The sequence below is a fragment of the Drosophila pseudoobscura genome, chromosome X (assembly GCF_009870125.1).
Source record: "Drosophila pseudoobscura strain MV-25-SWS-2005 chromosome X, UCI_Dpse_MV25, whole genome shotgun sequence".
Taxonomy (NCBI): domain Eukaryota; kingdom Metazoa; phylum Arthropoda; class Insecta; order Diptera; family Drosophilidae; genus Drosophila; species Drosophila pseudoobscura.
In genome coordinates, this window is record NC_046683.1 from 16630076 (window position 1) to 16653250 (window position 23175).

The 23175-nt window shown below is 46.8% G+C and overlaps 2 protein-coding genes across 2 annotated transcripts in view; both read left to right on the top strand.

Annotated features, from left to right (window-relative positions):
* Positions 1–956, top strand: part of LOC4814989 (uncharacterized) — a 35130-nt gene extending 34174 nt beyond the window's left edge. Inside the window, exon 3 of the mRNA XM_001354583.4 lies at positions 174–956. Coding sequence (XP_001354619.1) covers positions 174–322 — 149 coding nt within the window. The 3' untranslated portion in view covers positions 323–956. The remainder of the gene's footprint in view (positions 1–173) is intronic.
* Positions 957–1056: 100 nt separating this feature from the next.
* LOC6901237 (probable ATP-dependent RNA helicase CG8611) lies at positions 1057–11490 on the top strand. Its single transcript, XM_002133902.3, has 5 exons — positions 1057–1222; positions 1291–3098; positions 3779–4206; positions 10148–10337; positions 10413–11490. The coding sequence occupies exons 1-5, from the start codon at positions 1160–1162 to the stop codon at positions 10681–10683; spliced, it is 2760 nt and encodes a 919-aa protein (XP_002133938.2). The 5' UTR covers positions 1057–1159; the 3' UTR covers positions 10684–11490.
* The last annotated feature ends 11685 nt before the right edge of the window (positions 11491–23175 follow it).

A 23175-nucleotide genomic window follows, 5' to 3' on the forward strand; every position in this document is an offset into this window, starting at 1 on the left:
GCTCTCATGCAAGTTCATAAATGTGACAAAACCTGTGCACCCTCTCCCAGGGTATCCTCTATTCTCCATTCCCCATCTATTCCAGTCAATCGAACATTTCCCTTGATTGATTCACAGTTATTCATGAATCCTTTTGGTTTCTTTGGTTTCATCCTTGTCTCGTCTCTGGCCAGGCCGCTCGTACGTGGGCATCAACGAGGAGATCATGTGGGTCAGCATTGGGATGGGCGTGACCATAGCCCTGCTGATAACGATTGCCCTGTGCTACATTGCTCGGGAGAAGTGCCAGAAGCGGCAGCGCGAGTACTATGTGACCGCATAGTTGTTGTATGCTGCCTGCCACACGACGCACGGCCACGGCGGCATGCAAATGATGCAAGAGCTGGAACAGAAGCGCAAGCGACAGCGGAACCGGGAGCGGGCCGGGGAGCAGGAGCCGCCGGCAACCATTCACTGCAGCCTTCCGATGAATGTGGGAGTGGGCGTGGCAGCTGCCGGAGGAGCTGAAGGAGGAGCAGCAGTGGGAGTCGGAACGGATGCAGCAGAAGCAGCAGCAGCAGAGGAGGCAGCAGCAGCATCAGCCGTCACAGTCATGCATTGGTCTGTGGTTGACATCTGTGGGGCACGCAGTTGGGGCTGATGCGACTCCACCCCTCCCTCCACGAAGTGTTTTATGCAGACAACGCCTACCCACCACCCACCACCCATCCAACACGCACCCTCATCCATGCCCAAGGCAGTGAGATGAGTAATTTTTTTGTCGTAGGAATAATAAGACAGAAAAAGAGAGTAATATAGATGGAAAGAGAGAGAGGGAGAGCAGCTGTCAGCTGCATTTCTTTATAGCCAAAAAACCCTGTTATTGTATTTGCCGGAATATATACCACATATATATATATATATATATACATAATATATAAATACCCACAAAAACATAAACGAATTGATTTGAATAAATTACATAGTCTGTTGCCGTTGGGCAATTCAAACTGGGCGCTCTCTTGACCTTTATTTGACAGTCTGGCATCACCGTTTTCAACCACAGCTGATTTGTTAGCGTCCCGTTGCGAATGGCACTGCTTGGGAAGAAGCAGCTTGCGCGCACGTTTTTTGATCAAGCAGTTCACTATATTTCAATAATTCCCCAAATGCTATAGAAATGGTGGACAACATATCGCTGAATGTGAGTGCCAAGGCATCGGCCGGTAAGACCCCACAAAAGGTGAGTTTTCCGTTCCCCGAACTTCCATTTGTGAAAGGCAGCTCAATATTGTCCGCGTTCCGTTTCAGAAAACCGCGCGGCAGCCCGTGGCAGGGAAACGCGCTCCGGCGTCCAGCAATTTCGATTTCCAGTTCAATGCAGATGAGAAGCCCAAGGTAAAGGCCATAGTAGTGCGGCGACGGGTCCCCACCAGGGTCCAGGCAAAGCCTACTCCTCCTGCTGCTGCTACTGCTCCCGCTCCCGCTGCCGCTGCCCCTACCCCTGCTTCCTCGCTCTCTGGGGATCTCATGTTCAATGCGACCACATCCCAGCCAGCTCCCAGCCTGGGCCATGATCTTATGCTCAATGTAAACGCAGCGCCAGCAAAGACTGGTCCAGTGGCCAAGACCAAGCCCAAGACCACGAGGGCCGAGCGCATGGGCAGCAAGAAACGCAGCAATCCGGTGTCCAAGCTGAGTGACGAGCAACTCAAGCGCGCCCTGAAGGCGCGCAAGGGCCAGCCGGAGAACCCCAACAAACTGCCACGTGCTGGCGATATCTTCAAGGCGCAGATCGAGGAGGAACGAAAGAAGAAAATCGCTGAGAATGCAGTAGCAGAAGAGCCCGAAAAACAGGAAAAACAGTTGGAACAGAAGCAGGAGCCAAACGAATCAAAGACGTCCACTGGCCCATCGATGAATCGCTTTCGCACAAAGAAAATCGGACTCTTCGATCAGAGCGATGTGGAGGCCCTCAAGCAGCTGGGGCAGCGGACGGTGAAGCCCGTCAGGGAGACGATATTCGCTGGCAGTAAAGTCGCGAGTCTCGGGCTGCATGCGCATGCGGTGAAGAATCTTGAGGACCTGCTTAGCATCACAGAGCTGACGACAGTGCAGCAGAAGACCATACCGCACGTACTGAGCGGCAAGGATGTGCTCGTGCGCTCCCAGACGGGCTCCGGCAAGACCCTGGCCTACGCCCTGCCGCTGGTGGAGAAGCTCCAGGGCCAGGTGCCCCATATCAAGCGCACCGACGGCGTCGTGGCCCTGATCATCGTGCCCACCCGCGAGCTGGTCGTGCAGACGTACGAGCTCTTCCAGAAGCTGGTCAAGCCCTACACATGGATCGTACCGGGATCCCTGCTGGGTGGGGAGAGTCGCAAGAGCGAGAAGGCGCGCCTGCGGAAGGGAATCAATGTGTTGGTGGGGACGCCGGGCCGCCTGGTCGACCATCTGCTGCACACGGCCTCCTTCAAGCTGTTTCGCCTCCAATTCCTGGTGCTGGACGAGGCCGATCGCCTGCTGGAGCTCGGATACGAGCGGGACGTCAAGCAGCTGGTGGAGGCCATTGACAAGCACCGGTTGGAGGCCCAGGGGCAGGACGAGAAGTTGCCGCAGCTGCAGCGCCTGCTGCTGAGCGCAACGCTCACCGCCCAGGTCCAGGAGCTGGCTGGGCTCGCCCTCAGCGATCCCCTCTACATCGACAACAGCGACGAGGCGGCCAGTGCAGCGCTCAAGAGCAAGGAGGGCTACCAGAAGGACTCGATCGAGGCCCAGCTGGAGCCGGACGATGGCCTGGGTGAGTATCAGGAGGATGTGACGGGCGTGCTCAGCATCCCAGAGAATCTGCACCTGAGCTACATCGTGGTGCCAGCCAAGCTCCGACTGGTGGCCCTCTCCTCGCTGCTGGCCAAGGAACTGGCCGCCAGCCCCAAGCAGTTCAAGGCCATCATCTTTATGAGCACCACGGAAATGGTGAACTTCCATCACGACATGCTCAACGAGGCCCTCACCCGGCGCGTGCTCGACGAGGACGACGAGCAGGTCAAGGACAATGACGAGGACTCTGACGAGCAGGACACCAGCACACCGCTACTCCAGGGACTGCGCTTCTTCAAGTGAGTGGGGGAGTGGGAACAGATCAATGGCTGGCATTACCTCCAAGTACATTTATACGAGACTTTAAAGACAATAGAGGCTGTAGAGACTGTTATGCCACATAGATTTTAGATAAGATATTTAAGGATATTTCTGTACAAAGCCTAATTGAAAGAATCATTAATATCATAATAATGGATAGGGCGTGTCGCCATGTTACACAGAAGTCTGTGGAAGCTAGGATGATAGAGCCTCCTAGGCCATGTATGATCAAGGCCACTGTGTAGGGTCCTGGATGTACTCCGCTAGCTCTTTGGGTCCATCTTTGTCTGTCATCTTCGTCTGTGCCTCTAAGATCTGCAAAGTTCTCCATATTCATATCGTATATAGAAATATATAGGCTGCATTTACATGATCATTTGCATGATCGATGATCAACGAGAGCGAAATATTCTGGTTAATATTTATGGCAAAAATCGTGTGCAACTCATTTAAATATTCAAAAATGTACAATATCAACGGATGACTATGGCACACTAGGACTATGTTATGTTATGGTCCTTTAAACTCCTTTAAGAATGAAAATATCTTCCCATAGAACATGAGCATACACTCGGATCGAATGTATGATTGAACGATAAAGCTTCAGGGCTAGATCGAATATCGAATCTCCATTGACTTTTTCGTTTTGTTTTTGCAGACTGCACGGCTCCATGACCCAGACGGAGCGTCAGGGCGTCTTTCGGGGATTCAGGGACTGCGCCAGCTGTGTGCTACTGGCCACCGATGTGGTGGGCCGTGGCATCGATGTGCCCGACATTAAGCTTGTGATCCAGTATACGCCGCCCCAGACCACGGCGGACTTTGTGCATCGTGTGGGACGGACGGCGCGTGCGGGCCGCAAGGGCAGGGCCGTGCTCTTTCTGGCCCCCAGCGAGTCGCAGTTTGTGCGGCACCTGGAGAACAAACGCATCCGGATCCAGCAGGGCGACATGTACGCCTATCTGCAGACCCTGCTGCCGCTCGACGACGAGGCGCGCACCGTTCAGGAGGCGGCGTCCAATCTCCAGCACAAATTCCAAACGCTCCTCGAGGATGATCGCGAGCTGCACGACAAGTCCTGCAAAGGTGAGGCTTCCCTTTCCTTCCCTTTCCTTCCATTTCCTTCCTTTCCAAATGTCTCATTTGGCCAGTTCCCATGGCATTTACTTTTCCAATTGGCTTGAATTCCATTCCAACCCAAAGACCGACACTCGCCGGACTCGCTGGACTCTCTGGCCGAACCAGCAATTTAATTCTTTCACCAAGAGAACATTAACTTTGTAATTATGATTTTTTACGACACAATTCTCGCTCGGCGCTCTTCTACTACAAAAAGTGGGAAAACAGACAGAAGCGGGAGGGAAAACACACACACACACACAAACAGTCCTCTGTGCTATTTTTCCAATTATAAGTTGGACGTACTCTCCACGCCCCCTACTGTCTCCGTAAGTCCCCGGTCCTTGGACCACACCAGCCATCAGCCATCAGCCATCATCATCGGGGGGCAACGCGCGTTAAAAACACAAAAATTATTTCATATTTGAAGTTAATTTCGATTGCGTGTCAAATGGATCCACTCGACTCCACTCCGCCCAGTTCTCTGTCCCCTGTCCAGCCAGCCAGCCAGCCAGCTATCCTTCCTTCCTTCCACCCTCAATAGCCAGGGGGGCAAATGGCCAACAGCGACTCCTTTCATCGTCCTGAACCTTTTCTGTTTTTCTGCTTTTTCAGTTTTTTTTTTATTTCCCTTTATACTTTATTTTATTTCCCTTGCCGACAACGGAAAGTGGAAAAGGGTATATACGTTTTAGTATCGGTATAGCCATCTTTTGGTACTATTTAAATATATAATGCACAAAGAAGGTGCTGTGGAAAAGGTGTTTGAGCCATTAAAAGAGCTTAAAGAAGGAACTATAGATATGACTATAAGAACATCTATGGTTCCCTGCTCTCGTTCGAGCAAAAAGAGGACTCTCTCCAGGCTATGGTTACAGAATCCTCAGTAGAATCGATAAAGAGTGCTCCTACTGTACTCCATTTGGGAGGTGGTCTTTGAAATACCCTGAAAACATACGGATTCTTTGGGAAACTCCCAATTCGATTGGAATGGAAAACCCCTCACAGGGTATCGCAAGTGCAGGGCTATACTATTTGTTTCCTCTTTACAACTGTCAATCCCCACCCAATCAATGGTAATGTTAATGTCCTGTTGAAATTGTAATTGGAGCCTTGGATGGATAGGGATGGGGGGATAGGAAAAAAGTTAATTAGATGTTACCAAGGCCCTGGGCCAGAAGCGGCAGCAGGTTGAAGGGTTGTCCCTGTTGTGGGGTTCGGGGGAAAAAAAACGCCGCTATAGAAGAACTTTTTCCCATGTTTTCAAGGAGACCAGGGAAATGGAAAATCGAACAACGCCCCGCCAAATGGAGAGCAGAGCACAAAATGAATGCAAAATGAATCATAAGAGCCGGAGGTGGGAGACGGCCACCGATGGCGACTCGAAACAGGAAACGGAAACTGAGCAAAATATCCAAATGGCTTTCAGGCCAATCGCAAAACAATAGCAAGACAGCAACAGCAGGCCAACAAAACCGATATGGATGGAGCAGCAAAGAGAAATGGAGAAAGGAGAAAGAGGCATGACTAGAAAGAGAATTGGCTGGAGAGGAGAGAAGAGGAGTCGAGGCGAGTCGAGTCTGTCAAAATGGCAACTCCAATTGCACTTAAGCGCCGAGTCAAGCGTCAAGGCAGGAAGCCACTTGGCAAAACTTGAGAGCAGCAACCGAACGAAGGGGGAGTGGGGGAATGCAATAAAACCAACGGAGACAGAGACAGAGTCAGATACAGATACAGACTGGGGGACAGAGAGGGGGAGAGAGAGAGAGAGATGCAGTTTGCTGCGGCTGCTGCTGCTCCTCCTGCTGCTGCTTTGCTGCGTCCAATCAAAAAGCCATTAAAAAGTATTACGCTTGAACAAAACTGTACAAAGCAGCAGATAAAAGCAGTTAGAACAGCCAACATCAGCCATCAGCAGGGAGAAGAAAGGAGCAAATGTGGCAGATGAGAGATGGCACCAAAAAATGTGGCACAGGAGGTACGAGTAGTTCTGTGGGAGTGGAGTCAAGAGTCCCTCGCTTTCCATCGGTAATTGAAACAATTTTCAAGTTGAAATTCACTTTTTCTTCCACCAATCCAAGGCGGGACTCAGCTGTGCTCCAAGCTTTCAACGTTTCAGTATCTCCCACAGATGACTATGTGGCTCCCCCGTGTGCTACAGTGCGTATCAAGGGTGCAAGGCAATGGCAAGCACATCACAAGGGAAACTGCGTGCACGGCACACACAAATATATTTATTAACAAAACACTAATGGTCTCTGTGCAGTTTTATGGAAACAAAGAAACGTCTATTCTCCATTTGAATCCATCCTTTCAGAGGCTGTCCAAGCCCCCTGATGTGTGCCTCACAGAAAAGATAGCATTTTCGATGCTAGTTAGCTTTTATGTAGAGATATTCTTGATAAGCATCAATCAGGAAAACTGCTTTTAAAAAGTAATCGATGACTTTAAAAAAGAATCAGCGATACATATATCGATCGAGTAGATAAATCATCGATGAGCTTATGAATAATTTATGACTGTAAAAATTTAATAGACGAATCCTCGATTACTTTCGAAAAGAAGTCAATGACTTCAAAAAAGTAATCGATTAATAACCCTATGTTCCACCATTTCTACTCCATGGACCAAACCGAATTTATCAGATCGATTTGACGCTTTCAATTTTTTTTAATGACTTAGGATTTTTTCTTCGTGGCAAGATTTGTTTTTTTTGTTAATTTAAAAAAAATGGTATTTGTTTTTAATGTTTTTTAGAAGTGCTTCTTTTTTCACATAACTTAAGTGGATTAAATTTGGTTGTACTGAACTATGAAGTTCTGAAAAGCTGATAATGCCACTATAAATCGAAAGATGAAGTTTCCGTTTGGAAAATATTAATCTCTCAAATGCAAACAATTTTTTCGACTTTTAAAAGTCAGGAAAAGTCGATAAAAATGTAATATTTCTTGTGTTTAAATTATATATTTGAATAATTTATTTCACTAAAAAAAAAGAGTCGGTTTGGTTTTGTTTTGTTTTGTTGTCTAGTGTAATTCTGGATGCGATTATTCAATTTATTCGATGCAGTACAACCTTTCCAGAGAAGGCTGCTCGATTGGAGTTCTCTCTTGATCAAAATTCGATTCCACGATGCCCCTTAATAGAATTTCTTTTACTTATTATTACATTTTGTTGATGATAAATTACTGGAATGTGATATACGATGAAGATTTCCATTCGTATGATTATCATTTTCTCGACTCGATTGAAATAAATCTTTGGTATAATCCACAAGCGGAACCAGCCTTTTGAGTATTTAGAAACTTGAATAAAGAAACATCCGAATATATTTCTTAACAGATCTGTAAATCCCGTTCCATCCATAGCAATTCTGAGTGTACATTTGTATTTCATATTAATTTACTTGTTCAGTTTCTATGTCTCTACATTTTTGATTTTCCCCCCTAGATAGTACCCTTTGAAATATAGTCATCAGGCGAGAAGGAAGTGTACCTTTGTGGCTGACTAACCACTAGCTCCGCATTCGCCTTCGCCCATTTTAAGCCACTTATTAGGGGACTGCTATATGCCCCGTATATCCGCATATCCGAGTACCACATGAGCACACAAAAACAGGCCTTTGGCGAAAATCCTACGCCAGTGAAACCCTTCGAAGGGGACAGCGTGAGAGAGAGAGCGAGAGAGAGAACGGATTAAGAAGGACACAAAAGGAAAAACAATCACAACAATTTGCCACGCCTACAACGTACAACAAAGCAAACGAAAACCGCATGGACACGCGCGGGCTTTATAAAATATCCGCTTGCATTTTGGCCTCCGTTGAGCCGTTGAGCTGCTGACGGGAGCATTAGCCACACAGTCCGCAGTCGGCAGTCCCAGGGTCACCCACCCTCCACCCTCCACCACCCAACACCCAACACCCACTCCAATCACGCTCAAATTCCTTGCCAGCGGAGACAATGGGCCAAAACGCTGGCAGGACGACAGGCAGGCGGCAGGCAAAGTAGCATAAAAGCCATTTTGTGCGGTTTCTGTGGCAAATTCAAAGGAGACTGGCACTGGTATGGAGTGGGAGAGAGTAGTGGAGTAGTGGTGTATATTCTCTCGAATGACATTTATTTTATTCGCTACTTCCGGCTGGCAGACGTCTCTAAACATCCGCTGCCGTCATACTTTTTGTTTATTTAATGTCTGCCACTTGACTGTAATCGCATTTGCGGCAATTAAGCCAGCCCCAGAGACAAGGGCTTGACTTTGAGACTTCGAGAGACCCACACAAAGGACGAAAGGGACTCTCTGACTCTACGCAAAGAATGGCCCGCGTGTGAGTGAGAGTGCCAGTACGGCGGATCCGGCGTACGGTTACGGACTGAACAACGACCGAGACCGAGACGAGACGAGGCGGGACGGCTGCTGTGAGTTAATTGCTTGGGCAGGAACGTCTTTTCATCCATCTCGTCCGGCTACCACCACACCCTCTCTCTCCACTCCCCGGATCTGCTTTCCCCGTACTCCTCACATATCCACCCCCGGATACGACTTGGTCATGGTGGGTGTGTGGGAGCTTGAGGTGTCTCGGATTTGCGGCCTGCGGTTGGTTCCTCGCCCCTGATTCATGAGCAATCAATTATGGGACACTAAAAAGGAAATGGAACTGCTTCATTTGGTTAATGATACTCGTACTAGCTGGAAAATGTTTCTGTTTGGCAGGCTATTGGGGTATCGACTCCAAGCACTGAAACGAAGCCAGAAAAAAACCAAAACAGCCCAAAAGAATCGTCTCGTGAAACATATTTAGGTTTAAACAATCTCCAGTGGGGTCTTCTGTGTTCTCTATCCATTCCATATCGCAGGTTTCCAGCTTTTCCACAAAAACTACTCTCGTTGGCCAGCATTATCCCATTATACATCCCAAATGTACATCATAATTCCAATCCAGACCAATCCCATTCCCATTTTCATTATCATAAATTGTTCATTTTAGATTTCAGATTTATTTTATTGTATGGCTTATTAATTATTAGGTAAAAAGATATGTTTCGTTGGTTTATTTGTTAAAATTTAAGTTTTTCTATGTTCCGTACGATTTCCGGCTCTAAATAGATATGTATCTATGTTCCAGAGACTAGTTCCTGTATAGGATCTGTCTCTTGGTATTCAGGCTGAATACTTGGCCCCTCGTGAGGTCCTTGACACAAGGATTTGTTGCGGTTTCAATTGTTTTCCATATCCAGTTGGAGATGATATGATGCACACGAGTACCGTACCTCTTTGCCATTGTGCGCACAGCCTTCGCTCCTCTGCTCGTCTGCCACTTCGCATCTGCCTTGTTTGATGTAGATACGAGGCATGCCTCGTACATTTCGTTGCATTTTTCATTTCACATCTAATTTACATATCTCACTTTCACTGTCGCCGTTGCTGTTGCCGTTGTTGTCTCTCGCTCGAGATGCTTATCGGGGTAACAATTGCGGTCTTTGTTGGTGAGTGCCACCGCAGTTGGTAATTTGATATCATTGTTGTATAATTTGGATTTGCCTGGCATAAGTGCTGCGTAATTAGCAAGGACATGCCCACAACACCAAAGGAACGGAACGGAACAGAACGGAACCCAGCAACACAGCCAAACCACACAGAGTCAGTCGCACAATGGAGACGACATGGATGTGGAAATCCTTTGGTGACATTGCTCATTTGTCATTTTAACAAATTTATTCTGTAATGAATGCCACACACACACACTCACACACACTCATACACATGCACACATGAGGCAGAGAGCACTTAAGCCAAGACATCAATTAATTCTAAAAGCATTAACATGCTACATTTGCCCCCCTCCCCACACGGCTGTTCTCACTCTGTCGCTAACCTTTGTTTCCCTCCGCTTTTGTTTGATTTGCAGCCTTTGTGTCCTGGATGAAGTTCTATTCGACATTTCCCAAAGAGCTGAAGCCCATCTTCAACGTACGCATCGCCCACATGGGACACTTCGCCAAGAGCTTTGCCCTCAAGGAGGCCCCCACAAAGTTCGCAGGCAAACATGCCGCCCCCAAGGCCCCACCACCCACCAATCGATTGACCTACACGGAGCGGTAAGTTATCGATAGCTTTCCAAGCGTTAAGACATCGAAATCCTAGCAATCTTATCATATCGTTTATCGTTGCAGCGATCCCGAAAAGATGCAGCAGGAGAAGCGCAGCAAGCGACGCGTCTACACGACCACAGTCAGCGGGGAAGTGCGTCAGATGCAGCCAAAGGACATCCAAGGCAAGGAACAGAAGAAGGCAGGAGCGGCAGGAGGACCACCCCCAGCAGGAGGCGCCGTTGGTCGGAGTAGCTTCATGAAGAGCCTGAACAAGTCGCGGGTCCTCAACATATCCGAGTTTGACAGCGGCCTCCCATCGGCGGGGCCGGCCAAGCGACTCAAGCAGGCGTAGTCCGTGCAGGAGTCCGTCATCCGGAGACCGAGAGAAGTCCGGGAGGACATCGCAGAAGAGCTCTCTCCGGCCACTTTGCGACTCTTTATGCGCGCCATTTTGTTCCGGCCGCCTGTCCGCCTGTCTGCCTGTCCGCCGTGTGCCTGCTCAAGCATTTAATCGAAAAGAATATTGCTCGGCCGGCCAAGATAAGAAATACAACAAAAATAAGTTTATGTATAAGGAAAACTCTAGGAAAAAAAAGCCAAACGAGATGCGCTCATAAAAGTTTCATTTTTCTCAACTTTTAAGCCCGGACGTCCTGTGGGAAAAGTTGCGTGAAGCCCGGAGAGCAGCCAGCATATTTTAAGCCCAGCTCTCCATGCCTCTCTTTGCACCCTTGCAGAGAGCATTTTAGTTTTGTTAGCAGCGAACAGAAGCTAGGATCCTCAACCCAGTAGAGTGGAATATATATATATATATAAATCTATACAGACATGTCTGTTCCTGTGCCCAACTAATTGCTACTTTATTTTACATTAATAAGAACAGAAAAGATCGGACCTAGATCGGGTTTTCGGCCTGAAGGACCCCAAGAGCTTCCCGAACCCAAAAGTGTCCTCGCTTCGAAGCCATTCAACCTTCCACTGAGAATCCAATGTATACCGATAGGCACATGTTTAGGCTTAAACAAAATCAATATCATATAGATGAAAAGGGACCACCGATCTGCGAGAGTATCAAACACTTCGGCCCTTCTTCCTTTCATGTTTTATGATTACTTTTCCCTCTTTAAATTGATGTATATACTTTTTATTCTGCTCCTTATTTTTTTATTTTTTTTTTGTGGAAAATATTAGAAATCCATTTTCCGCTCACTGCAGATTCATTCAGTTTTGAAAATGACAGAGAGTGCGGCCCGCGGCAGGGCCATGGGCCATGGGGCAGGGCAGGAGTCGGCGGCACGTGTTGCCTGATGGCTGCCTCGCCTTTTTATGCAACTGAAGCGCATAATTTGTTGGACAAGGCATAAATAAATATCAAAAACATATAAACACTCTCCCCCATTCAGCAGCGATTTGTTTTTGCTGGCTTCGTTTATGGCTTAAATAACTTTTTGTTACTCTATTTGGCCAGGACACGTGCCCGTTCTGGAGCGGGCGTGGAGGCCGGGGCGGGTCGCGTCGGGGCTCTGGGTATTATGGCCCTTAATTGCGGCCTCTCATTGAACGAGTGGGCCCCTAATTAGACGCTCAGCGATTGATTTTTAATCAGGCCACTGGCCCAGGAGGGAAGGAGACGCGACGCTCCCCTAGCCTGTTGTCTGTCACTCAAAGTCGCAGTCAAAGTCAAAGTCAATCAAGCGTGAACAATCGGAGCCCAGTCGGCGCCTAATTACGTGCGAGTGTCAACATATGAAATAATATTTTGGTATAAATGCGACCATTAAATGGAAACCCCTTCGCAAGTGCGTGTCTGAGGGCACATAAGAGGCATGTACATTGTGCACTGTTCAGGGGCTCTGTCTGTGGTCATGCGTACACCGGAAGTGGTGCTTGGGATGGTACGAGTGTGCCATTGGTGGAGCTTCGGAAGGAGCACTGGTAGGGAGGAATAATGAGTGTATATCTTTAATATTTTATTGAGATCTTTGAGATATTAAAATCATAGTCATACAATTTAATTTGTAGCTAACAGATAGGCCTTACAGGAATATAGGGAAAATATACTCGTATAATCCTTACAAGCGTCTCCTTTGAGAGCTACCACGTACTCGCATTCAATAGATGGGGAAAAATAGCCAACCCTCCAATCAGTCTGGTTCCCCGCTGGCTGAACATCTGTGGGTAATAATCTCGATCCCGATCCCAACGCCCAACCATTTGATTGGCTTACGATACTTTGGGCCAATTCAATGTCCTCGATGTTCGCATGTGCGGATTCAAACCGATCTAATTGGATCAGCTCCTGCCACGGAGATCTCCACCACCGTGTCGCTGTCGGAAAGCTGTCCTGTTACCCTCCGCGGCCTCCGCCCGCACACTCTCCGCGCAACCACAAAAGGGTGGTCTGTGGAAAATTGTTAATGTGATTGCACTAATGGCTCGAATTATAGACGCATTAGGGTAAATTAAAATCCGCCTCGGCAAGCACTCGGCGGCCCACCGTCATTGCCGGCAAAAGTGGACCCTCCTCTACTGCGACTGCGACTGCGACTGTGACTGGCTTTGGCTTTGGGGTTGGGCTATAATAAAGTTGTAGTGGCTGCATTAACAATGCCATTGTCGGACTCGGGGCTTTCATGGTGTCACCCTGGTCAGGTGCAAATGTTGCATGCTTTCTTTCCTTTTTTCCTTTTTTCTGTCCTGTTTTCTGCTTTCCCTCATATTGAAATTGAAAGGATCACGGTGGTGGGGCGGCGGGGCTACGACCCAAAACAGCTGTCAACATTTTTGTCGCCCGACTTTACCCCCCCACCCCAGGCCTGATTTTGACCAAATCGAATATGGCCCACGGCGTTGACAATCGGGTGGGGCACGGCATGAAATGGCAGGTGGAAAGAGAGGGAAATGGGGGCGGTGTGGGCTGTGCTCTAAGTGACAATTATTTGAGCTAGTTGTTGGTTTATTTCACTTAAGTATTGGTTACCGTTCGCGATTGGTTTGCGTTAAGTGTTTGACTGGCTCGACCGTGCGCCAATTACGTTACGTGTCCGGAGTATCTGACGGATACGTTCGGAGAATATCGTTTATGTGGCATGCGGCATGGATATAACATATACGATATGCTTACGTTTTACCTTAGGGAACCAAATTGTACGACGTGTTAGCCGATGAACCGATATCTCTAGCTCAAGGCAGAAGTACTCCAGAGGTCCCTTTTATAGCCTTGCAGAGGATATCCGTATCGTTTAACTGCCAAAAGAACGATCGGTCGAATGTGGAAAGCACCTACTTTTTCTGAAGATTATGTATAAGGACATATGTGAGCCCCGAAGATAGTCTTTCTTTCCTTTTTATGGCTCAAAATGGACTAATGAATGCATGGGCTATAGCCTTAGAACGGGTTACAAGAAATCTTCTATATAAGGATATTTGGAAGAAGAACTTTCGGCTAATTTAGGTTAACCACGCATTATCCTCTATAATATAAAGCCCATCGTAAAGGAAGGAGTCCTATGGGAACCCATTTTCCAGCCCGTTGTACCAACCTCCCATGGAGTGCCACCTGGGCTCATTCGTGCTTCCGTCCTACGCCCATGCCGCGGCCCGTTCCCGCTCCTCCAGCGTCGGCTCGCGTTAAAACCCAATTAATTTGAACGCTCAACTGGGGCGATATTTTGTGTGGCTCTTGGCGCTGCCCCGCCGATCATCTGTCAAAGAGCTCTTCCGTCGGATAGTGATGGCTGATGGTGACCTTCCACTGGGGCGGTGGGGCTGCCACAGCAACTGCGAGTGCAACGGGCCTGTTTGGACTGTTTGGAAAAGAAGTCCTTAATTGTTTGCATTTGTGTTGCAATTTAGCTGAAATCGCGCCTCTTGGCCAAATTGTCTTTAAATTGGCAGTTGGCGCTGTGCGCCATAAATCCAAGCAGCACCCAACCCCAGACCCCAGACCTCAGATCCCAGTCCCCAGACCACAGACCCCAGACCTCACCCTGGTTTACTGCCTCTCCTTGTCCCCAGCACTATCTTTCCATGCCCTAAATGCGTTGACTGGAAGGGTATATTGTTTTGGATTCCATACACAGCAAAAATACGATCCAAGGGCTTTAAAGCAGGGAACTCCCTATGATCTTTGGCACTATTCAACTTTGCATTATATTTTGTAATCCAAACTATTATTACTACACAAGAATATCCCTAAAACATAGAATTTATATTTTTTTTATGATTTTTTTAATAGAACTTGAGTTCCAGCCTGAAAATCTCGGATAAACCCTAATCAAAAACTTATATATTTATATTAGTAAGCCCTTTAAATAGGTCTTTGTACTGATATATCGAACAATATCTTGGGGCAGATTGACTTGGCCGTTCCACCTAGAACAACCCGTACTTTTGGGGCAATCCGCTTACCCATTAGTAGGTCTAATTATGCCCAACATAAACCTTTTAGGGTTATATGCCACAACTATAACCCCCTCTGTCATACCCCGATCTATCCTTTAAGCTAATAGCATGTAATACTTTTAGCTTCTGTTCTTTCCTCCTTTTGTTACTAACCTCCATTATTAGCAGATAATTATTAATTAAATAAATAAATAACCAGATAGTAACTTGGCTTTAAATATTAATTTGAAACCTCGCCATTATTGGTTGTAGAATAAATATAAGAGAGGGAAGGGAGGCCAAGTTTATACACACAACTTTTCATCTACCAACAACATCTCAACATTTCAATGGGACCAATATTAGATGTATCCATATTTGAGGGAAGCAGACAAATCTTCTTCAGGGAATTTTCAGAAAAATTAAAGAAAACTATTCCACTTTTATGGAAAAAGTGCCACAGCCTCTAGTTTGAGATCCTGTAATAATATAGAATAATTATTTTCCTCTGAATGGCTCTCGAGTTGCTTTAGTATAAAATACACCAAAATTCTTCGCGTCATCTGTTGGTGGAATGATCGTCAAAAATATTCGGAGTAGCAGGTATCTTACGGTCGCAATATCTGATCGAGGCGCTCCGAGTTTGTTCAGACTTTGGGAGCATTTTTCTGTTCGCTTAGGCAGGCGGCGGAAGTATCGCTTGAGGAGGACTGAGGAGTCAGCACCGCGTTCCTGGTCCCCAACCCGCTTGGAGTCACCCGTGGGGCATCGTTGGCGGTCAGTATGGCAGGGGCAGGGGGCAGGGGCAGATGCAGATGCAGCGGCGGCGGTCGCAAATTATCAGCAAATTAGACTTTTCGTCGAACGAGCCAAGACCAAGACCAAGACTCTCAGTCGGAGTCGGAGTCGGAGCTGCGTCATTTGGTTTGATTTGATTTCATTTGTTTGCATGTCTCGTTGTCATTTTGGCTGCGTTTCGTTGGCGGCGGCGGCGGCGTCGGCGTCGGCGGCGTCTCCTTTTTGGGGCCATTTCTCATCGCTGGGGTTACGTTTTATGGGACGCCGCTGGTAAAGTGATTTCTTCAACGCTTTGTTAGCGCACTGGATTGATGCGGCTGTCATTAGGCGATTTCGTTTTCGGCCTAAACGGGTCCCAGAGCTCTGGGTCTCCTCTCCTCCACTGCACACCACACCACTCCATGCCATTCGATGCGATGCGATGGCCGATGTTCAGGCCCGTTTGCTAAATGCGTTTTTAACGTGCTTTTAATTGTCAGGTCGTTGACGGCTACCCCTCTCTGTCGTGTCGCTCCACTCTTGGATCTACTCCCCTCTGCCCGCTTCCCCTCCCCCTCCCCACTCTCAGTTTTAAGTTCTCTTCTCACTTGCTAAGCGCAAATTAAATCAAATTGAAACTAATTAACATAAATAAATTAACACAAAATCCAATAGCAATATGCCTCGTTACAGGCTTTCACACTTTCCGCTCCACTGTGCCGAGTCCAACCATTCATCCATCCATCCATCCATCTATCCCTCCATCCTACCCGTTCTCTGGCCACCGCCGCCGCCACCGCCGCCGCCTGTGACATTTACAAGCGACAACTGTCAAATTGGACAAGTTGCATTTGCAAATAAATAGACGAGCAGGGGAATGGGCACGGGCACGGGAACGGGAACGGGCACTCGTTCAAACGGAAACGGAAACTGACGAGCCACGAATCGCAGAGACTTCTGCCACAGACACACTCTCTACGTCCCAAAGGGGGTGCTGCCTGGATGAGGGACGGGGGTTGGGTGGAGTGGGAAGGGGTGCTGTGCTGTGCTTCGACGCTTGCGCTTAAAGTTTTTAGGCGCTATGAAATTAATTGGATTTGCCTGCGGCCGCCTCTCCTCTTTCTGCGCTACCTCCGGCCACAGTGGGGCTAGAATTGTAAGTCATTCAACATCTAGTCTCCACCTGGATCCAAGCCTGGCCTAAAAGTGGCTTTCTTTTAGCTTGAAAGAAAGCCAATCAAAAATATCCATTTTTTAAGCTAAGATATAGCATAATGGAATGTCCTACAAATAACTATATATTTACATATATGTTTAGACAGATAAAAGCGATAGCGAGTATCTAAAGAATAGTTTAATACACTCATTCGATATCGTTTCCTCCTCCAACAAATAATTCAGAGCTGCACAGAACAGAATCTAGTGGTCGGTTTCCTGCGAATATCATCCCTGTTTTTGCTTGGTAACACTCTTTTCAGAACTGAGCACTAGGCCAAGACCTTTAATAACCTGATCATAGTTTGGTCTTTCAGTAATATACTCGTTTTTGCTTCCATAAGGTATATTTTCAGTTCTATTTTCGCAGTGCATTTGATACTCTTGAAATTTAAGAAGCAAAGATTAATGAAACATCCAGAGATTTCGAAGGGATCACAATCAATTTCAAGTAAAGCTTTTTCCATTCCTTGATAACAGCTCATACAATTTCAAAAAAGAATGAATTTCAAATGTTTAATCGCTTATTCTTGGACTTATTATGTGGCAAAATAGTTCTGAAAACGGCTTTAAATAAACTTCGTAGTTCAGGTGGATGTTTAGATGTTGTTGGGTATATAGTACATACATTTATACGACTATATAGTACTAGTTTCACACACTATCAGTACAGTGGAAACAGCTCCTCTAAAGTTTCCAGTCTCCAGGTCAAAATATTTTCGTCCATTCGTCCGATTCGTTTGTGTTCATTGGATGGCTTCTAAACTGTGGTCGGCCAAGCGGCGTATGCGCAATGTAATCCGGCTCCCAGCGCCCAGGCCCCACAACAAAACAGACCCCAAAGACACCCCCACACCCACAAGCACCCCACCCTTTGGCTCGGGTCGCAGTTCCCAGTTCCCAGCTCAGTTATTTACTGCTTTATTTGCGGTCTTGTCAAAGCAATCAACACAGTCAGAGCGTGTCCTGTGGCGGAGGTGGTGGATTCTATTTACTTGTCTGTCGAGTCCTGCTCAGGCTCAGGCTCCTGCTGCTGCTCCTTCTGCTGCTCCTGCTCCCTGTTCCCTGTTCCCTGTTCATTCGTTGGCTACGAGTTTATTTGTAGAATGATTTTTCAATAATTTATGTATGACGTTGTCGACAGAAACTCGGCCTCGACAGGGGGGTGGTATGGTGCGGTGATGATGGCTTGGGTGGGTTCGGGTATCGGTCTGGAGTGGAATGGACTGGAGTGCAGTTGAGTGGGCTGGGGGGCACTTGATTTAATGTGCGGGGTGTTACTTTCAACACCCTCCAATCACAATAATAACAGCAGCAGCAGCAGCAGGAGCAGAATCAGGAGCAGAAGTAGCGACAGCGACCACTATTGACTACTGTTGTCGCTTGGCTGTGACAATGCAATTATAAATGGTGACAAAATAATTTCCGCTCCGTGATTTTTATGACAGTTGTTCGGATTCTGCTCCAATGCACTCCTGCCCGCCAGCCTGCCAGCCTGGCAGCCACAAAATTGAATCAAAATTAAATAGTTTAGCTGGGACTTGAAACACACGCACTCTTGGGCTCGGTTCCCTGTTCCTTGTGCCCGTGTTCTCTCTGCCAGGGGCTCATTTCAAATGCCGATTTAATGACCATAATTGGTTAGGATGTGGCGAGCCGACGGAAACCTCTAGCATAATTTCAGTTCATCCTGGCTTCCTGTCCTGTGTGGGTGCTCCTCCCCCATCCCCATCCTCATCTGAGGCACTTTCTCGCTCACGAGTCTGAAATCATAATTTCAAGGGTGTCCAGCAAGGCAACGTCTCGCGATTCCATAAAAGCTTGTCATTTGTTGCACGCAATCCCGCGTTGCTTGCGTTATAATTGGAAATTGGAAATTGCCATGAAAATACTATACTATACACATATGCGAAAAATACCCGAGCTAAAACAGAACGAAATAATACATATTCAAATATTAATAGGCAGAGGTTCAAGGTCTTGTCCAGATATAGAAGATATGTTTATGGACAAGGATAATTAAGAAACTGTTGCTCAGAGAAAAGTGTGATTGCAATAGATGGGCAATAGGGTGCTACCATAGATCGAAAAATTCCGAACAAAATTACATACAAAAGGAGCCTTTGAGCCGTTCAAGATCTTCAGGAACTGAACAAAAAGGTCATCTTGGAAGAGGTAGTGGACCAGTTGATGAGTGCCTTAATGAGAGACCTACTAAGATATCCTCAGTAGCTCCCACAACGAAACAGGCCATGATTGAGGCCATGGAGAAGGGTCGTAGACCATCGGAGAATAGGCCTCACCTGAGGCACTTGTCCCATTTTAAATTAGGAAATTCAGCAGAAACACTGCTAGTAGATTTTTTATCAAACAAAACTCAAAAAACCCGAAAATATTCTATTACATTTGAATAACAAACTATGGAGAACATTGGGTGTTCCTCGCTGACCTTTGGCTAATGTGTTGCATGCCCCACTCGGTATTTGATTGTTGAAAACTTGAAGTAATTTCCACACTAAACACATGGCAGACGTTCCATTGAAAGCGGGGGCTGAACGAGCGGACCGGAAGAACGCCCACGGTTCGCGGATTTTCCGCCAAAATCGCTGGCTGAGGTGGGTCTTAGCCCTCCGCCCTCCGCCCTCTTGCACCTTGGCAAGTGTGTAATTTAAAATAATAGGGGGGATAGTGCGGGGGAAAATCAAATGAAATCAAATAAAAAAGAATTCTGCTCGTCGCGGCTGCGGTGGATGCCACTTTGTTGCATTTAAGTTTGACTTTTGGTTTTTATACATTTGCATTTCTGTGTCATTTTATTGGATTATACTGACACTGGCCATATGCTGTTAATCGGTGGTCGGTATTAATAAATGGATAGTTTATATTTTTTTGTTCACTGTTCAATTCTGTTTTTTTCTTGTTTTTTCTCCATTCATCTTGTAACAAATTATGTGGGGGGAAGGGGGATTGCTCTGTACGTGTAATTTGCTTTGTTGTTTTTTTACTCGGCATTAACTACCCAGCAAGACACATACATGTGGGTGTGTACCCGTGCCTATGTGTGTGTAGATATGCATTTTAAATAATCATTTGACAGCGAACGGAAATTGCGCTTAATTGCCAGCATGTTGAATTTTTCATTTGATTTTTACCCTTTTTAGTTTTTGGTTTTTATCTGCTCTTTGTCGGATGTCGTGTTCGGATAATTGCGCTTAAATAAATATTTGCCTGATAATTGCACGAATTGTTTGTTATTCTCTTTGCTGGCCCCTCCAGCGCCAATCGCTTTGTTGGGATAATTGAACTGGGCCAAGGAGTTTGCACAAAACGATTAAAAGAAAGCGACAGCGAGGAGGCCGAGTGAAAGGATTCGCAACACTTTCTTTTTTGATACACTTCAGTCCTCATATGTACCTATAAAATGGTACTGAAAATACTCGATTAAACATATAGTGGCTTCTATACAATGAGAAGGAAGACCCCTTTAAAATAATCGTAGTAGGATTGCTGGGAAAGAGTATTCCCTGGGCGCCTTTTTCAACTATTAACCGAGGCCCTTGAACGCCTAAAAGACGGCATGCGAAAATTCAAGTGTTTGTTTTAGCTTCGTTCTTTTGCAACGATTATATTCAATAATTGTGTTCATTTAGATAAGTTACAAGCCTCGAGGGCCACAGACAAAGCGAACCGCTGCACAGCGAAGCTCTTAGCTCGGGCCTGTGCCTGGGCCTGGGTCTGGCCTGACTGCTCAAATGGAGGCCAGTCACGCCATCGTCAGTGCACCCTCCTAGACCACGGGCTGGCACTGGTACTCAGACTGTTAGTAGGACAGGGACCTGGTGTGTAGGTGTTGAAAGTGGCTGCAGGCACCTGCCACACACAGCCACGGAGCCCAGATTGGGGACTGTGGAATCGCTGTGGCGAGGAAGTGGCCGCCAGGGGCGGGCACTGGCGGGCAGTGCGGGGCCTAGCAAATTGGCTGGCGCAGAAATGTGTCGGAAGTCTTTAGTAAAAGTTAAATAGAAAGCATATAGAAGATTTATATGCCAGTCCCAGCTATAGTTATGCAAATTCCTGAAGCCGCTTCAAGATTATTTAAAGCTCCAGTTTCAGTTACAATTTAGGTTTATAAACGGTTGCTAACCCGTCCCAAGAAATGGCAAATAATTTCGGCAATTCGCTTGCATACCTCCTATAATATTCCAATATAAACATTTTATGAAAAACTTAAGGAAACCCCTCCAAAATCCTCCAAAAGCAATCCCCGACAAACCCTGGCAACCCTCTCCGGTAATTGCCATTCACGTACGTGTACGATTTTATTCCTTCGAAACTTCGAATCATATATCTGATTTTGTATCTGATGGAATCAGCTGCCAAACGCTTTTCACAGCTCAACGGCAGCGGCAATGTCCTGGGCCTGGTCTAATCCCCTGCGCAAGGAAGAAAGAAATTAAAACATTTGTTGCCATTTTCTATCGGCAGCCTTCAATCTAGGCAATTTGTCAATGGGCCGGCCAAGAGATTAAAATGCGGCAAAGGCAAAAAATAAAATGCTGGCTGGAGCCGGAGAGCTGGAGAGGATTTGTCGATTGAGATGTGAGCATGCTTATCAGTGATGAGAATATGAGCGGTGCTGGAAAAGGACATCAGTGGGCCAAGGACCTGAAGTATTTGTCACATTAGTCGCGGCATTATCGCCGCATATGCGAGCGGGGATCTGATAAGAAGCCATCCCAGCCCAGCCCAGCCCTGCCCATCCGATCCGATCCCATCTGAGCCGATCATCTGTTTGAGGATGATGCCAATGCAGCAGAAAATCTGGCGGCTGCCTCTTCCCCCCCATCTCCTCTCTCCTCTGCTACTGTTTGTTTTTGTACTGGCCCTGATGGTGGTGGTGCTGCTGCTGATGTTGGTGGTGGGTCTGGCTCGGGGTCTGGGCTAATACAATTTTCCAAAAATATTGTTGTTGTCAGTGTAATTGGCAGGATATTAGCAGGGGTTGTCCTGCCGCTTCCCAGTCAACGGATTACGTTGGGCATTATGAGCAAATTAAGTGTGAAGTGGCATTTGAGATTTACTCACACACACACACACACACACACATAAATAGGACGAGGGATACTCAGGATGCTGATGCTGAGGCGCTTAGCGAGTCCTAGCACTTTAAAGTCCAACACAAAACCGAAAAACTAACAAAACAGGCCCGAACAAAGGCGACACACAAAAAGTCGACGAAAGGCGTCACATGTCAAAGACTCTTAGTCATTTAGATCCCCTCGTCCCGTCCTTCGTTCCATGGGATCCTTGGCCCAATAACAAACTAACATTTAACCCCAGGCTCAGGCGTTGGCACAGGCATTGGCCCAGGACAAGGAACAGGGCCAGGGCCAGGGCCAGGGCGGCCCCAACTTCCATCCCTCATCCAGCCAGCTAGCCAGCTAGCCCATTCACCCACTACTCATCGGAGCTGAGCTTATCATTTACACTTAACGGCTCAGCAGCTCAGCAGCACAGCACAGCTTGGGCTCTGGCTCGGGCCACCCTGGCACGTGCCGGGGCATTATTAACCGCAAAATGCTCATAAAGGATCAATTTGTGCGCACACGTGTCGGGATAATGCCCCATGCACTCTTCTTCCTCGTACAGTCCAAGTGGACTGGGGCTGGGCAGGGCAGGGCAGGGCAGGGGAAGACAAAGCGTGAAGTGCACATAAATCAAAGCAACGGCTGCCAAATGGACAAAGATGATGACAGACCCGCCTAAGGGGCATGCAGCAGACAGACAGACACGAGCTGCACTTGGCCCCGAAGAATATGCAATTTAAAGTGTCGCCATCTACACAATGGAAATCATTAAACATGCAAAGGACCAAAGGACCAGACCCTAGGACTGCGAGTGTGAAGTAGAGGAAGCTCCTGCGATTTATGGCCGCCGATGGAGAAGGAGTAGGGTTTGGTTTGGAGAAGGAGAACGATTTGGTTTTCTACTCAACGAATAATACAAGTTTATCCCAAATTAGCCATAGCCAAAAGAATATGGAGTAAACCATAGAAAAATTAATAATATTATGCTAATATTTGATAACTGCCCTTTCCCGGCAGTGAGGTTCTTAGAAAATCTGGTCGAAGAGGTACAAATGAACATAGTTGCCCTGGATGGCAGCCACCTCCCCTCTCGCAGCTCATATAATTTTATAACAATTTATAAAATCCAAATCACTAAACGAACCAATGAATTCTATAAATGTGCATTTTCTATACTACTCGCCAATCGGGGCTGTATTAATTAAGCTGTGGGGCACTGTATGTGAATACATCCGAATATATCTCAGCTTATTAATATATGTATAATAATATATATTATTAAATAAATGTAATATTTAATGCTTAAGAAATAAGTATGTAAAGAATGAAAGGCGGATACCCGAAAATTCCATCTGATTGAGTCCGCAAAATTCGGTTTTTCC

Excerpts from the sequence above, each read along its gene's own strand:
- LOC6901237 (XM_002133902.3), top strand. The coding sequence starts at position 1,160 with ATGGTGGACAACATATCGCTGAATGTGAGTGCCAAGGCATCGGCCGGT. Across the intron at positions 1,223-1,290 it reads CCGGTAAGACCCCACAAAAG|AAAACCGCGCGGCAGCCCGT; the intron begins GTGAGTTTTCCG and ends GTTCCGTTTCAG. Across the intron at positions 10,338-10,412 it reads CGATTGACCTACACGGAGCG|CGATCCCGAAAAGATGCAGC; the intron begins GTAAGTTATCGA and ends TTATCGTTGCAG.